At 42.0% G+C, this 13,147-nt stretch overlaps 1 protein-coding gene across 1 annotated transcript in view; it reads left to right on the top strand.

Annotated features, from left to right (window-relative positions):
• LOC102451787 (phosducin-like protein 2) overlaps positions 1 to 13,147 on the top strand; it is an 80,019-nt gene that overhangs the window by 11,704 nt on the left and 55,168 nt on the right. Inside the window, 1 exon segment of the mRNA XM_089777867.1 lies at positions 5,689 to 5,718. Within this exon segment, the coding sequence (XP_089633993.1) occupies positions 5,689 to 5,718 (30 nt within the window).

Genomic DNA, 13,147 nt, shown 5'->3' with positions numbered 1-13,147 from the left:
CGGAGCCGGAGTCGGAGCCAGCATTGATACAAGCAGAGCCCCCCGCGAAGGCATCTGTTAAAACGCAGAGACAGGGGACCCCCCACTTCCCTTCTCCACGATTTTCACCAGGTCCTTCCCCTTCTCCTCCAATGTATGTGTCACCTCTGCACCATACCTACCAGCACCACAGCCCAAGACAGCAGACCTATCACAGATGCTATTCCCCATATGGGCACCCATGCTACAGCGACTACTACAGTCACCGATCCTACTCTCCACCACGCTATCACTATTAGGCCATATAGATGGTCACCATACTATCACTATTCTCCGTGTGCCAGCTACAAGAGACGACATACCAGTTGTAGGTCATCCAGGTGTTCGTTGCCTCACCTATTGGATCGATATTACGATCATCACCATGATTCTCCGTACTCATTGCATTTACACTCCCATCACCAACAACCCTCACATGACAACCCATCGACAGCAGGGCACTCTTCGCCACAGCAGCACCATAGTCATCGAACTTTCTGGGTGTCTGGCTGGTGAGTCTTGCCCACATGCTCAGGGTTTAGCTGATTGCCATATTTAGGGTCGGGAAGGAATTTTCCTCCAGGGTAGATTGGCAGAGACCCTGGAGGTTTTTCGCCTTCCTCTGTAGCATGGGACACAGATCACAGCTGGAGGATTCTCTGCATCTTGGGGCCTTCAAAGTATTTGAAGGCTGCAATATCTGAGACATAGGTGAGAGGATTATTCTAAGAGGGGTGGGTGAGATTCTGTGGCCTGCACTGTGCAGGGGGTCAGACTAGATGATCATAATGGTCCCTTCTGACCTTAAAGTCTTTGAGTCACCTGACTTCTCCAAGACGTAGCCTGGGTGTCACAATACAACAGTCAGACTTGGAAGATGGACAGTTGTCAGAAGCAGAGGACCAGAAGACTGAAAATATAATTCCTGACTGTTCATCCTCTTCACCAGATGAAGCGGTTTTCCCAGCGGACACGTCTCCGCTAGACGACTTCAAACAGTTCCAGGACCTCTTCAAGTGTGTGGCCCAGTCCCAGGAAATCTAGCTAACAGAAGCACAAACGAAACAGCATCGACTGCTGAAAAATTTGCACCCAAGGCAGAGTGCGAAAGTTGCCATCCCTATCGATGAAGCCATTATGGAAGTGGCAGACATCATCTGGCAGACACCAGCTTCAGTGCCACCAACCTACAGGAGAGTGGACAAGAAATATTTTGTCCCTTCCAAGAATCTAGAATTCCTTTTTAACCACCCACCGCTGAATTCGCTGGTGGTAGACTCAGCACAACAGCGGGCCAAAAGAAAACACTAGATATCAAAAAGCTAGATATATTCAGCAGGAAAGTATACTCCTCGGCAACCTTGCTCCTACGTATTTCTAGTTATGCCACCTTGTTATCGAATCACAACTTTGACAATTATGAAAAGATAGCATAGCTTCTTCAATACCTGCCAGTAAGCAAGCGCCCCCTCTTAAAGTCCCTAGTGCAGGAGGGTTTTGCGGCGGCAAGAGCGAGTTTGCTAATCTCACTGGATGTGGTGGACACAGCAGCCTGCGCAACTGCAATAGTGATGAGATGCTCATCTTGGCTTACTTCCGCAGCAGTTCCAAAGGAGCTTCACGCAAAAGTGGAAGACCTACCCTTCGACAAAAACAAGTTGTTCGCAAAAAAGATGGATGAGGTCCTCCACTCCGGAAAAGATTCCCAATCTACGCTCCGCACCCTGGGGATGTATACACCCCCGTTTCGACACAAGAGATACTACCCATACCAGAGGAGGTACAACTACTCCTATCAAAGACAACACAGCAGCAGAGACCCATAGACCAATCGCGTGCAAGACAATGACCGCAATGTAGATGACCTCAACCATCCTGTATGGGCAATCAACAAAATTCCAAGCAGCAAGTTTGATGGTTTGGTCCAGGGCATGCAACAAGTCCTTATGGTGACGGAACAAGTCACTCACCTTTTCCACCATCAGCTTTGACCTTTTCAAGATCAATGGGCAGCGATTACATCAGACCGCTGGGGTATTAAAACTTGTGGTATCCTAGCTCACCATCCCCTTCACCACCATGCCACCCGCAAATCCACCAGCCCCATCCCACTTCAGGGACCCATCTCACGAGACCCTGTTGAAGGAAGAGGCCCAGCGTCTGCTCTGCATAGGAGTCATAGAGCCCGTTCCTCCTCAGTTAAGAGGAAGGGGATTCTATTCACGGTATTTTCTCACAGAGAAAAAGACCGACGGATGGAGGCCTATCCTCGACCTCAGGAAGCTGAACAAATTTCTCCGCTGTCAAAGGTTCGAGATGGTGACCCTTTCCAAAATAATACCGTCACTAGAGAAAGACGATTGGTTTGCAGCCCTCAACTTGTAAGATACATACTTTCACATAGCAGTACATCCCAGCTCTCAGACATTTTCTCAGTTTCACCATCGGAAATGATAATTTCCAATACTGAGTGCTACCATTTGGACTCGCATCGGCTCCCAGGATGTCTTCAAATACCCTGGTGGTAGTAGCTGCTCACCTACGGCGCAGGGACGAGATCATATTTCCGTATCTAGATGATTGCCTTATAAAAGGCAGGTTGAGACTAGGTACTGCACATGCTTGCAGTAACCAGGCAAACATTTCTATCGCTTGGGCTCATAATCAACGAGCAGAAGTCGTCTCCAGATCCTGTGCAGAGTATAAATTACATAGGTGCACGTCTAGATTCCACCACGGCCCGTGTGTACTTACCTCAAGAGCGCTTTCAAATTATACACGAGATGGCCACGGTAGTCATCCACATAAGTCACCGTACTTACCTGTCTCTGCTTCATGGGGCATATGGTGGCCACCACCTTCGTAGTTCAACATGCGAGACTTCACTTTCGCTGTCTACAGCACTGGCTGGCATCGGTGCATACTCCAACGAAACACTCCACACACAAGGTGATAATCCCAACTGCTTTAGTCCGCAGATCCCTGAGTTGGTGGTTGAACCCCAAAAATCTGCTAGCAGGGGTCCCATTCAAACGCCAAAAGCCATTGGCCCAGCTGACTACAGACGCCTCCCTTTTGGGTTGGGGGGCACACATCAATGGCATGTCCATGCAAGGCAGATGGTCTGCTGCGGAGGCAGTTTCCCATATCAACCTCCTAGAACTAAAAGCGGTATTCCTCGCATGCAAGCATTTTCACACGTACATTATTGGTATGACCAGCCGCGTGCTTACGGACAACATAGCAACTATGTATTATATCAATCGACAAGGAGGAGCACGATCCCAGCTACTCTGCCCACAAGCAGTCCACTTATAGAACTGATACGTATGAAACTGCATCACTCTGGTAGCGTCCTACTTACCAGGCACAAGCAATGTCATGGCGGATGCTCTCAGCAGATTTTTTCCCTCAAGATCATGAGTGGGAAATCCACCCCAATGTCCTGGACAACATCTTCCGAGCTTGGGGATCGCCGCAAATAGACATCTTCGCGACCTACGGTAACAAGAAATGTCACCTTTACTGCTCCAGAGGAGGCAAGGGCAAAGGCTCTCTTGGAGATGCAGTGTTAATCCATTAGGAAGACCTCTTCTCTATGCGTTCCCACCAAAAGTACTTATTTCAAGAGTAATCCAGAAAATCAGAGGACTCAGCTCAGGTCATACTACTAGCACCAGCCTGGACAAGACAACCGTGGTATCCATTCCTTCATAGGATGTCCCTTGCCACGCCTCCCAGACTTTTTTTCTCAAAACCAGGGGTCCCTGCTACACCCCAGACCAGAGACCCTCCACCTGACAGCGTGGCTTCTATCTGGTTCGGACTAGAAGAGCAACTTTGTTCAGAGGCAGTGAAGACAGTAATGTTGAACAGTAGAAGAAAAACTATAAGAAGGACTTACCTGGCAAAATGGACAAGATTCGTGGCTTGGTGTGAGAAAAGTGACATCGAACCACACTCGGCACAATGCATAAAATTCTTGATTATATCCTTTCCGTACACCAAGCAGGTCTTTCGATCTCTACTCTGAGAGTTCACCTATCAGCAATCACCACCTTCCATGCCACCATCGAAGGTCATTCCATCTTTGCTCATCTCATACCATAAAAGTCTCTTAAAGGAATAGCAAGCCTCGAACCATCGCAAAGACCCGTGCCTCCCGCTTGGAGCTTGGATTTGGTCCTCGACACGTTAATGTACCCACCCTTCGAGCCACTAGCCACCACATCGTTATCTATGCTCAACATGAAAGTGGTATTCTTATTGGCAATTACATCTGCCTGTAGAGTTAGCAAACTGGCAGCAATAATGGCAATGCCACCCTTCACGGTTTTCAACAAGGACTCAGTCACGTTGCATACCCATCCAGCCTTTATCCCTAAAGTCGCGACACAGCTTCATGTCAACGAACCCGTCATTTTACCCATCTCTTACCCGAAGCCACATGTCTCTACTCGAGACTCGCTACTCCATACCCTTGATGTACGTTGAGTTATAGCATTCTATATAGACAGAACACGGACCTGGCGCAAGACCAACCGCCTAATAATATCCATAGCGGACTGCTCCAAGGGCAATCCATTGTCTTCCCAGTGTCTGTCCAACATCATAGTCTCTTGCATCACCACATGTCACTCGATCCACAAAAAGCCCCTTCAGACTGTACCTAGGGCGCACTCCACCAGGGCAGTGACAACATCCACGGCATTTGTCAGAGGAGTCTTACTGCCGAAAATCTGCAGGGCAGTCACATGGTCGTCAAGCTTGACTTTTATGAACCACTGCGCAATAGTGCAGTGGTGTATGCCCGAGTTCTCGGTGAACACTTGAACTCCAGGAATGCAACGTGAGAACTGCTACAAAGGCACCGTGAGTGGAGCACCCACAGGGACCTTTTGAAGAAGAAGAAGTTACTGACCTTTGTGCAGTAATGATGGTTCTTTGAGATGGGTCCTCGTGGGTGCTCCACATCCCACCCTTCCTCCCTGTTTCAGAGCTGTTTCTTTTTGTATCCTTACAGATACCAAACGGTGAGAGGAACTGACAGATAAGCTGGGTGCATGTGAAGCTCAAAGGCGTGAACGGCGCGTGCTGCACACCACACATGCACAACCCGGCTGAATATAGCTATTCAAAGCCTCTGAGCTATGGCACCGGGATGAGCCTGACACCATGAGTGGAGCACCCATGGGGACCCATCTCGAAGAACCATCGTTACTGCATGAAGGTGAGTAACTTCTTCATCTCCAGTGCAGAAATGAGCCAGTTTCTTTGTTAGTTACCTGGGAGGGGAATCTCCTGTCCTCCCCTCATTGATAGTTTAGTTTTAGTGGGGAATGAGCTCACACCTTGCTGAATCCTTTACATATATTGGTGTCAAAGCAATGAAGTTCTTCTAGTCTGAATAGTGGAAAGAAGAAAGTAGTGATTTCAAAGAAGCATATTTCATGTTTAAAAAGGACATGTTTAGTCAAGTTTTCTGGTGGAAAGCAAATCAGTACACAGTACAGGTTTTGAAAGCAACAGTTAACTTGACAGCCAAATAAATATAATGTTGTCAAAAGAGTACAATGTTCCAAGAAAGTAGAAAGATATTTAATGTTACTAAAACTGACCTTGGCTTGTTTTAGAAATTAAAGCTTTACATGCCAATTATTGTTCCCTCAGAATTTAGAAGAAAAAGACAACACCAAAAGGGTAAGGTTGTCATACATATTTTGGTCACACTTATTTTGTCAAGAAAACCATAACCCATTAACCTGTCTTGTAGTAAAATCCCACTTCTAATTTTTTTCAAACAGTTCTTATTTCATTATGCTAAGTCTCATGACTCAGGCAATTCAGACATGATGGTAAGTTTCATCACTCCTACTTGTTAATAAATGTATGCTTGTACTTAAAAGCAAGAGAATGGAATGTCCAAGGAATGGTGTCTGTGTCTGAACATTGTAACTGCAAAATCTAGGAAAGATGCCACAAGACACATGTTTAGCCTAGAAAAATATATTCATGTTCCTTTCTGGTATTTTATAAACAGCATATCTAACATAATTACATGTTGAAATTAAGATTTCCTATGCCTGATCCTCAGCTATTTGATTGGTGTTGTCCCAACAAAGTCAATGGAGCTATGATTTATACTAGTTGAGGGGCTCTCCTTAAATGTTGAAAACTATTAAATATTTTATTAAAAAAAATAAGATGCTTATTAAGATTTTTGATTGCATAGTAAACAAAAAATAGAATGAATCAAATATTCTAATGTTCTGATATTAGAAATAACTCTTCATTCAACAAATAGATTACATTTTGATCAGCTCTTGTTTTTAAAACGCAGACATAACATGGGTATTTGTTTTCTTTGTGCAACAATGCTTTTTCATTGTGCGTTACTGAGTTTTGGGAGTGCAACTTTTCACTTTTTGGAAATCATTCTGTCGTGTTTATGTTCATTGTTGTCTCGCTTTATGTTTCTATTGGGAATAAACTGCATTGTGGCTAGAATTTAGAACAAGTTATTTTCTAAACCTCCAGTGAATGAGTGTTAAAACTATAGCCAGAATGTTTTCTGAATCCCACTTGATTATCATACATTGATTCAAGGCACTTTTGCTGATAGCACTTTACTAGCTGCTTTGGGACTTCAGCAGCACATGCTTAGGCTTGATTTTTTTTTAATACTGCATGAAATGCTATTTTCTCTAAGTACCTGCTCTCTTTATGTACCCTACAAATGTAAGAAAATGACAGTCGTTTTGCCTATTAAATATGCCATAACTTTAATTACAATAGCAATGTAATCAATCACCTTTTTGTTGCATATTGTATAAAAGTAATTATTATATCAGATATGTACCGTTTTTCATGTTGTCTGTTTAAACAAGGATAGAAATTTGGACTTAAAAATTAGTTGAATGAATACAGGTAATTATAATTTGAATTATTTCTGGGAACAGCGAACTCCTTATGGAAGAAATACGTTGAGCGTTGATCTCTAAGGGTTTGATCCTTTGATTCACTGAATGGGGCCCACTATTATACCCTCATGGAGCCCATTGAGGGTACGTCTACACTGCGGAGCTATTTCAGGATACCAAAAGTATCCCAAAAGAACTATTCCACATCTTTTGATCCAGTCCATTATTTTGAAATAGATTTTGAAATAATGGGAGGCTTATTCTGACATACTGGTAACCCTTGTTCCATGAGGGTTAAAGGGAATTTCAGAATAACATGTTATTTCAAAATTTGGCACTGTGTAGATAGCACCAAATTATGAAATAAGCTATTTCGAGCTAAGGTTACTGTCTAAATGTACCCTGAGTTCATTAGGGCTCTGTGCAAGCACGTCAAAGTGTCTGAGCATATGAATTACATATTATGAACCTTAGATTGTCTCTCATGAAGACAATGACCTACATCATATTTGCTGATTTTTACTTCAAATCCTCATAGGAACATTATTAGAAATTACTTTTTAATAGAAAATCACTTTTACCAAGCTAACATTACCAACCTAACATTCAGTGAAGGTTCCAACAACTCTCTGTGTGGATTCTTGTGTTAGTTCCCTTTGATCCTTATCTGCTTCCTTTTAACTATCCAATCTTCAGGAGCTTATAGACACCAGCTCTGCCTACTTGTTTTTCCCTTTGATATTTTCCTTCCCTCTGCTCCTTGTTTCCCGCACCTTCTGTTCCCCCCCCCCCATTCTTTCTTCCCTATTTATTTTGGGTCTGCACATCCTACACTCATAACTCCGGTCATCTGAAGAAGTGGGCTGTGCCCACGAAAGCTCATGATACCGTCTACATGTTTTGTTAGTCTATAAAGTGCTAGCAGACCTTTTGTTGTTTTTACTTTTATTCTTGTGATTCACACTATTTTAAACATAATAACTTTTGAGAGTGCCAGAAAATTTTGAAGTTGTCTGTGAGATTCTTAGGAACAGTAGTAATCAGAAACTTAGAATAAAAGCTTCCCAAAAATGTTCTCTGCATATTCAAATCACAGAGCTAGCAGTGCACTCTCATAAGCTGATCAAAGTCAGAATTGGGACTTGCCCCTGACATAACAATATACAAACTATAACCTATAATGAACAGAGTTGAGAAGGTTCTCTTCATTTCACTGCTCTTGTAGGTGCATTCACGGACTAAATAAAAAGCTGTACCTTTCAGGTATAAATTCAGAATACCCAAAAAGTTAACATTCAATTAACATCTTCAGTCCATTGTTTTGCATGTTCTGACCATAAACCAATGGTATTTTAAGAGACATTCTTTGCATCACAAGACCAGGATATCATTGTTGTTCATATGTCTGTGTTCATGTCCTCTCAGTCGTCTGTCCTGCATCCTTTGCTGCAACTTGTTCCCCAACTTCATGAGAGAAGACTGAAGAGATACAAAGCAGACGTATGTAATTTTAAACTATGTATGATTGCTGTGACCATTGATGTCCGGGGTGGGGGGTGGGGGGAGGAGAAGGAGGACATGGAGAGTTTGAAAAAAAAGAAAAGAGAAAAACAAGTTGCTGTCTCCAGTAGCTGACCACCCAGTCTCTCTCTCTCTCTCACACTCACACTCACACTCACACACACATATTTTTCCAGGACACAAGAATCAATCATCACCTTAAAAAGTGATTTTTATTAACAAAAGAAAAGATATACTTGATAAAGCTACTTTGTTGCTATATGTTACAGAGCAACTACGAAAGAACAAATCAAAACACAAAGAACTTAAATGGTCAATGGAGAAGGGAAGGCATGGATTCACACAGAGAAGTTTAAACCAAACAACCCAAAATAAAGAAAAATATCCTGATCATGACTAGATACACATTTTTCCCCCTGGCTGTGTCTACACTGGCATGAATTTCTGGAACTGCTTAAAACGGAATATTATTCCGTTTTCAGTTTTTCCGGAAAAGGAGCGTCTACATTGGCAGGCTGCTTTTCCGGAAAAGCCCTTTTTCCGGAAAAGCGTCTGTGGCCAATGTAGACGTGCTTTTCCGGAAAAGAGCCCCGATCACCATTTTCGTGATCGGGGCTTTTTTCCGGAAAAGACTACTGGGCTGTCTACACTGGCCCTTTTCTGGAACAGTGTTCCGGAATAAGGACTTATGCCCGAGCGGGAGCAGAATAGTTTTTCCGGAATAGCGGCTGATTTTGTACAGTAGAGCGTCGTTGCTTTTCCGGAAATTCAAGGGCCAGTGTATACAGCTCGCAGCTTATTCCGGAAAAGCGGCTGATTTTCCAGAATAAGTGGCCCAGTGTAGACACAGCCCCTTTGTTTACTCATGATCCCTTCAGTACACTCCCATGCCCCCAAATTTCTTGGAGCCATGGTACTCCTCTTGGGTTTAAATCATCCTGTATACTCTCCCACACAAAGAAAGCAGGCAAGGTGTTTGATACAATTCAGATTTCAGCACCATATCCCCATTGGTTCTTCTATCCCCTGCCAACACCCTTGCTAGCTACCTGAGTTTAACCCCTTAGTCACTGAGTGCTGGCCAGCACTCCTCCTATCCATCACATATGCTTATTGGCAGTTCTTATTCACTAAACTAAGATTTATTTTAAAAGAAAAGAGCATCTTTTAACCAAAATAATAGATACAGATATGAATAAAGTTCTTAGGTCAGTTTCATAAAAAAGATGGTGAGCTGCTGAGTTTCAAAAAGTTCTTTCCAGAATCAGTTCATCAGGTTATAGTCCAAATAGGGGATCCATAGATAGAGTTTGTTCTAATTCTTCCATGAGACTTAACAGGGTAATCCAAACTGGAGTTGGAGACCTCAGTTTTATGATTCAGATTTCTCCTGACCAAGCATAAGTAGATCTGAATTATGGGACCGGAGTCTTAGTTCTTTTATAGATCTCTGGCAGGCTATCGATAGCCTCTTGACAGCAGGTATTCCCCGGATAAAGCATTGTAGCTTTGAAATAAAATCTTCTGTTTCCTATGCTTACATAGGTAACTGGTTGCATTCATCAGCAGTTCTTAGAGAATTTACTCCAAACCTTCAAAGAGAAATATAGACAATGATATTATTACACAGAAGTTTCATCTAAATGTTATTCCCTTTTGATAGCTGAATCAGTAGGGGTATGTCTACACAGCAATATTATTTCAAAATAACTAACATTTCGAACTTACTTAGTCCATGTCCACACAGCAGGCAGTTATTTCGAAATAATGTCGAAATATTGTCAAGCTGGAGGACTTCTTACTCTGACTCCTGTAGCCCTCATTGTGCAAGAAGTAAGAGAAGTCGGAGGAAGAGTGCTCTATTTCTAAATAAGTGCTATGTAGATGCTCCCAATTTTGAAATAAGCTATTTTGAAATAAGCTATGCAATTGATGTAGCTCAATTTGAGTAGCTTATTTCGAGTTAAGCCCTGCTGTGTAGATCAGTGGTCTCCAACCTTTCGGGGCTGCCGGGTGCCCAGGGGCAGGGTCAGCCCAGATGAATCGGCAGGCGCACATAAATGCCCTGGTGGGTGACATGGCATCCACGGGCACCACGTTGGGGACCACTGGTGTAGATGCACCCTCGAATATAGTAACAAACAGGAGCCATCTGGTTACAATGTTAATCTCTAACAAGATATAAGTAAATACAGACAAAGGAGTCTTAGAGGGGTTATCATGTTAATCTGTATCTGCAAAAACAAGGAGACTTGTGGCACCTTAACTAAGAGATTTATTAGAGCTTAAGTTTTCATGGGTAAAATCTTCTCCTTGTTTTTACAGACAAATAAAATTACCGTCTTTTTCTCTAACAATACAAATCCACAATTCAAAGCTCTTCTAGTCAATGTAACAGTATCATCAGCTTTTATAATGAATAGCCCTAATTACCATTTACATAATATGTCTTTCAAAGTAGAATTTGAGTTATTTAGCCTGCTACTTGGGTAACCCTTTCTGGCTCAGTGTCACACATTCACTCCCAAGTTTTGTGGTTTCATTACCTTTCTGAAAACATCTTATTTAAATGTTTCTGATCATAGCTCTTTTTTTCAAGGTGCATCATCATATCAGTATACTATTTAAGTGAGGTTTTGTATGTCCTATTTACTGGAAAATACTCATACTTTGAAGGGTTCAGCTTGACCAGCCTTCCCCTGCCATCCCCTGTCTTGCTATGAGGCAGGGGGTGGTATTTATTCTGTTTCCTTTCCTAGAGTTCATCCCATTTGGCTGGGAGAATGAAGAACCTTGCTCCACCCATTATGCAAGGCCCCATGGCCCATGAAGAGACCGTAATGGGATGCTTTCTAAATACTACTTACTCCTGGGACCATTTCTTCTCTCCCAAAGCCTCCTTGGTCTTTGCCTTTCAGATGTCCCAAAATCTTAAAGGGGCCACACCAATCAGTGAGGCTGAGCTGACCCCTAGACATCACTGTCCATAAGGGTGCTGATCATCCTGACTTTAATATGTAGATGGGTTCTGTCCTGAAAGTTACTTGGAAATCTCAAATCCTAATGATTCAGCCAATTGCCGAATCCGGCCCTTTAATCCTTGCATATCTCTGAACTCTGTATAAATCCTTTGGGAATGCTGTAAAATTAATGTTCCTCTTGGGTACCTTGTTATATTATTTTTGTAACCAGTTTAGATCTCAAACCTATAAACACTTACTCATGCTTTTAATTTTAGACAATGGAGTAGTCCCAATGACTACAGTGGGATTTGTCCCTTCATGCTCTGTTTATGCAGCTTTTTCAGATGCTGTTCTTGGAAAACATTGTACTATGCTACTATCTTGAGGAAAGCTAATCATTGGTTAAAAACTGTCTTCAGGCTGAAACAGAAAAAAAAAGTCCTGTTTGTTTTTATTTCACTAACATTATTCCTAATGGACTAATGTTCACTATCAAGATAGTGAGCGTCAGAAGTCTTCTACTGCTTTTGCATTCTAATCAGATTAAATCAACAGGACTTCTGTTCCAAAGTCTTTGAGGACTGATTTTGATCTTTTTTAGGCTTGTGTTAAATAGGAGTAATTCCACAGCATAAAAGTGTAATAAATTTGACCAGAATCAATTCTTATACTCATACACAAATATAGATTGCTATCTTTTTTACATATTCCAGAAAATGTTCAGTTAAAAGAAAGAAATATTTTCCAATAGAGGAATAATACTTGTAGGGCATAAAGTACAGCTGGTCCCCGAGTTGTGAATGGTCGACTTACAACCGTTCGCAGTTACGACCGAAGCTGTCGTAAATGGCGGACCCCAAGTTATGAACGCGATCCGCGCTTACGAACAGCACGGTCACGTGTAACTCTATGGGGTCTGACTTACGAACAAACTGAGTTATGACCAATAGCTTGATCTGTAACTGGTTTGTAAGTCAGAGAGAGGCTGTATCATCAAATTGGATATTTTTGTAGTAAATATGTGCTAGAAGTGGTTCCATAACAATACTGCAGAGCTGAACTCTGAATATAGTGGCTTTAGAGCTTAATTTATCAGTAAAGCTTATCTCTATAACAGGCTAAAAACTCTATAAATGGGCTAAATACTGATCCCCCAACACAGTGAAATGCAAAGACTGAGATTTTGATTTCAAATCCCTGAATTCTTTTGGACCTAAGATTTTGATAGGCCTCATCTCAATATAAGAGACCAATAGTAGCATGCCTAGTGCACCATAACTCAGAGGCAAACTTTGTTATCATTCCATTGGGAACAATAAATTGCATTCTGGAGGATATATTCCTCTACAGAGTTTTTAGGTCTTTGGAGAGACAATATAGTTCATCCAAGGGAATTAAAAAAAATTTTTTTTATTAACTTGTTCCTAGCTAGCTTTCTGACTTACTGATGAGACAATTCTGTTCTCAGCATCTGACGTAGATTCTGTATGAAAGGTTTGAAAATGAAGAGGAAATGACTGGAAAACAGGGACTTTATTAACAGATTTTTACCTCCCTTTTTAAAAAAGCATCTCAAAATATTTTCAAGCAAACAAAATACTCATATAGCAGTATTAAGCATGAGTGCTTTACACTTTACGTGAACTATGCCATTAATTTATATTAATTCTTACACAGAGTTGTCTATGCACATTTCTGTTTCTCTTCTTTATAAAGTTTTCTAGG

The sequence above is a fragment of the Pelodiscus sinensis genome, chromosome 4 (assembly GCF_052426305.1).
Source record: "Pelodiscus sinensis isolate ZL-2025 chromosome 4, ASM5242630v1, whole genome shotgun sequence".
NCBI classification, from domain to species: Eukaryota; Metazoa; Chordata; order Testudines; family Trionychidae; genus Pelodiscus; species Pelodiscus sinensis.
Note: the sequence above shows the minus strand (reverse complement) of the source record. Positions and strands in the feature narration are given on the sequence as shown.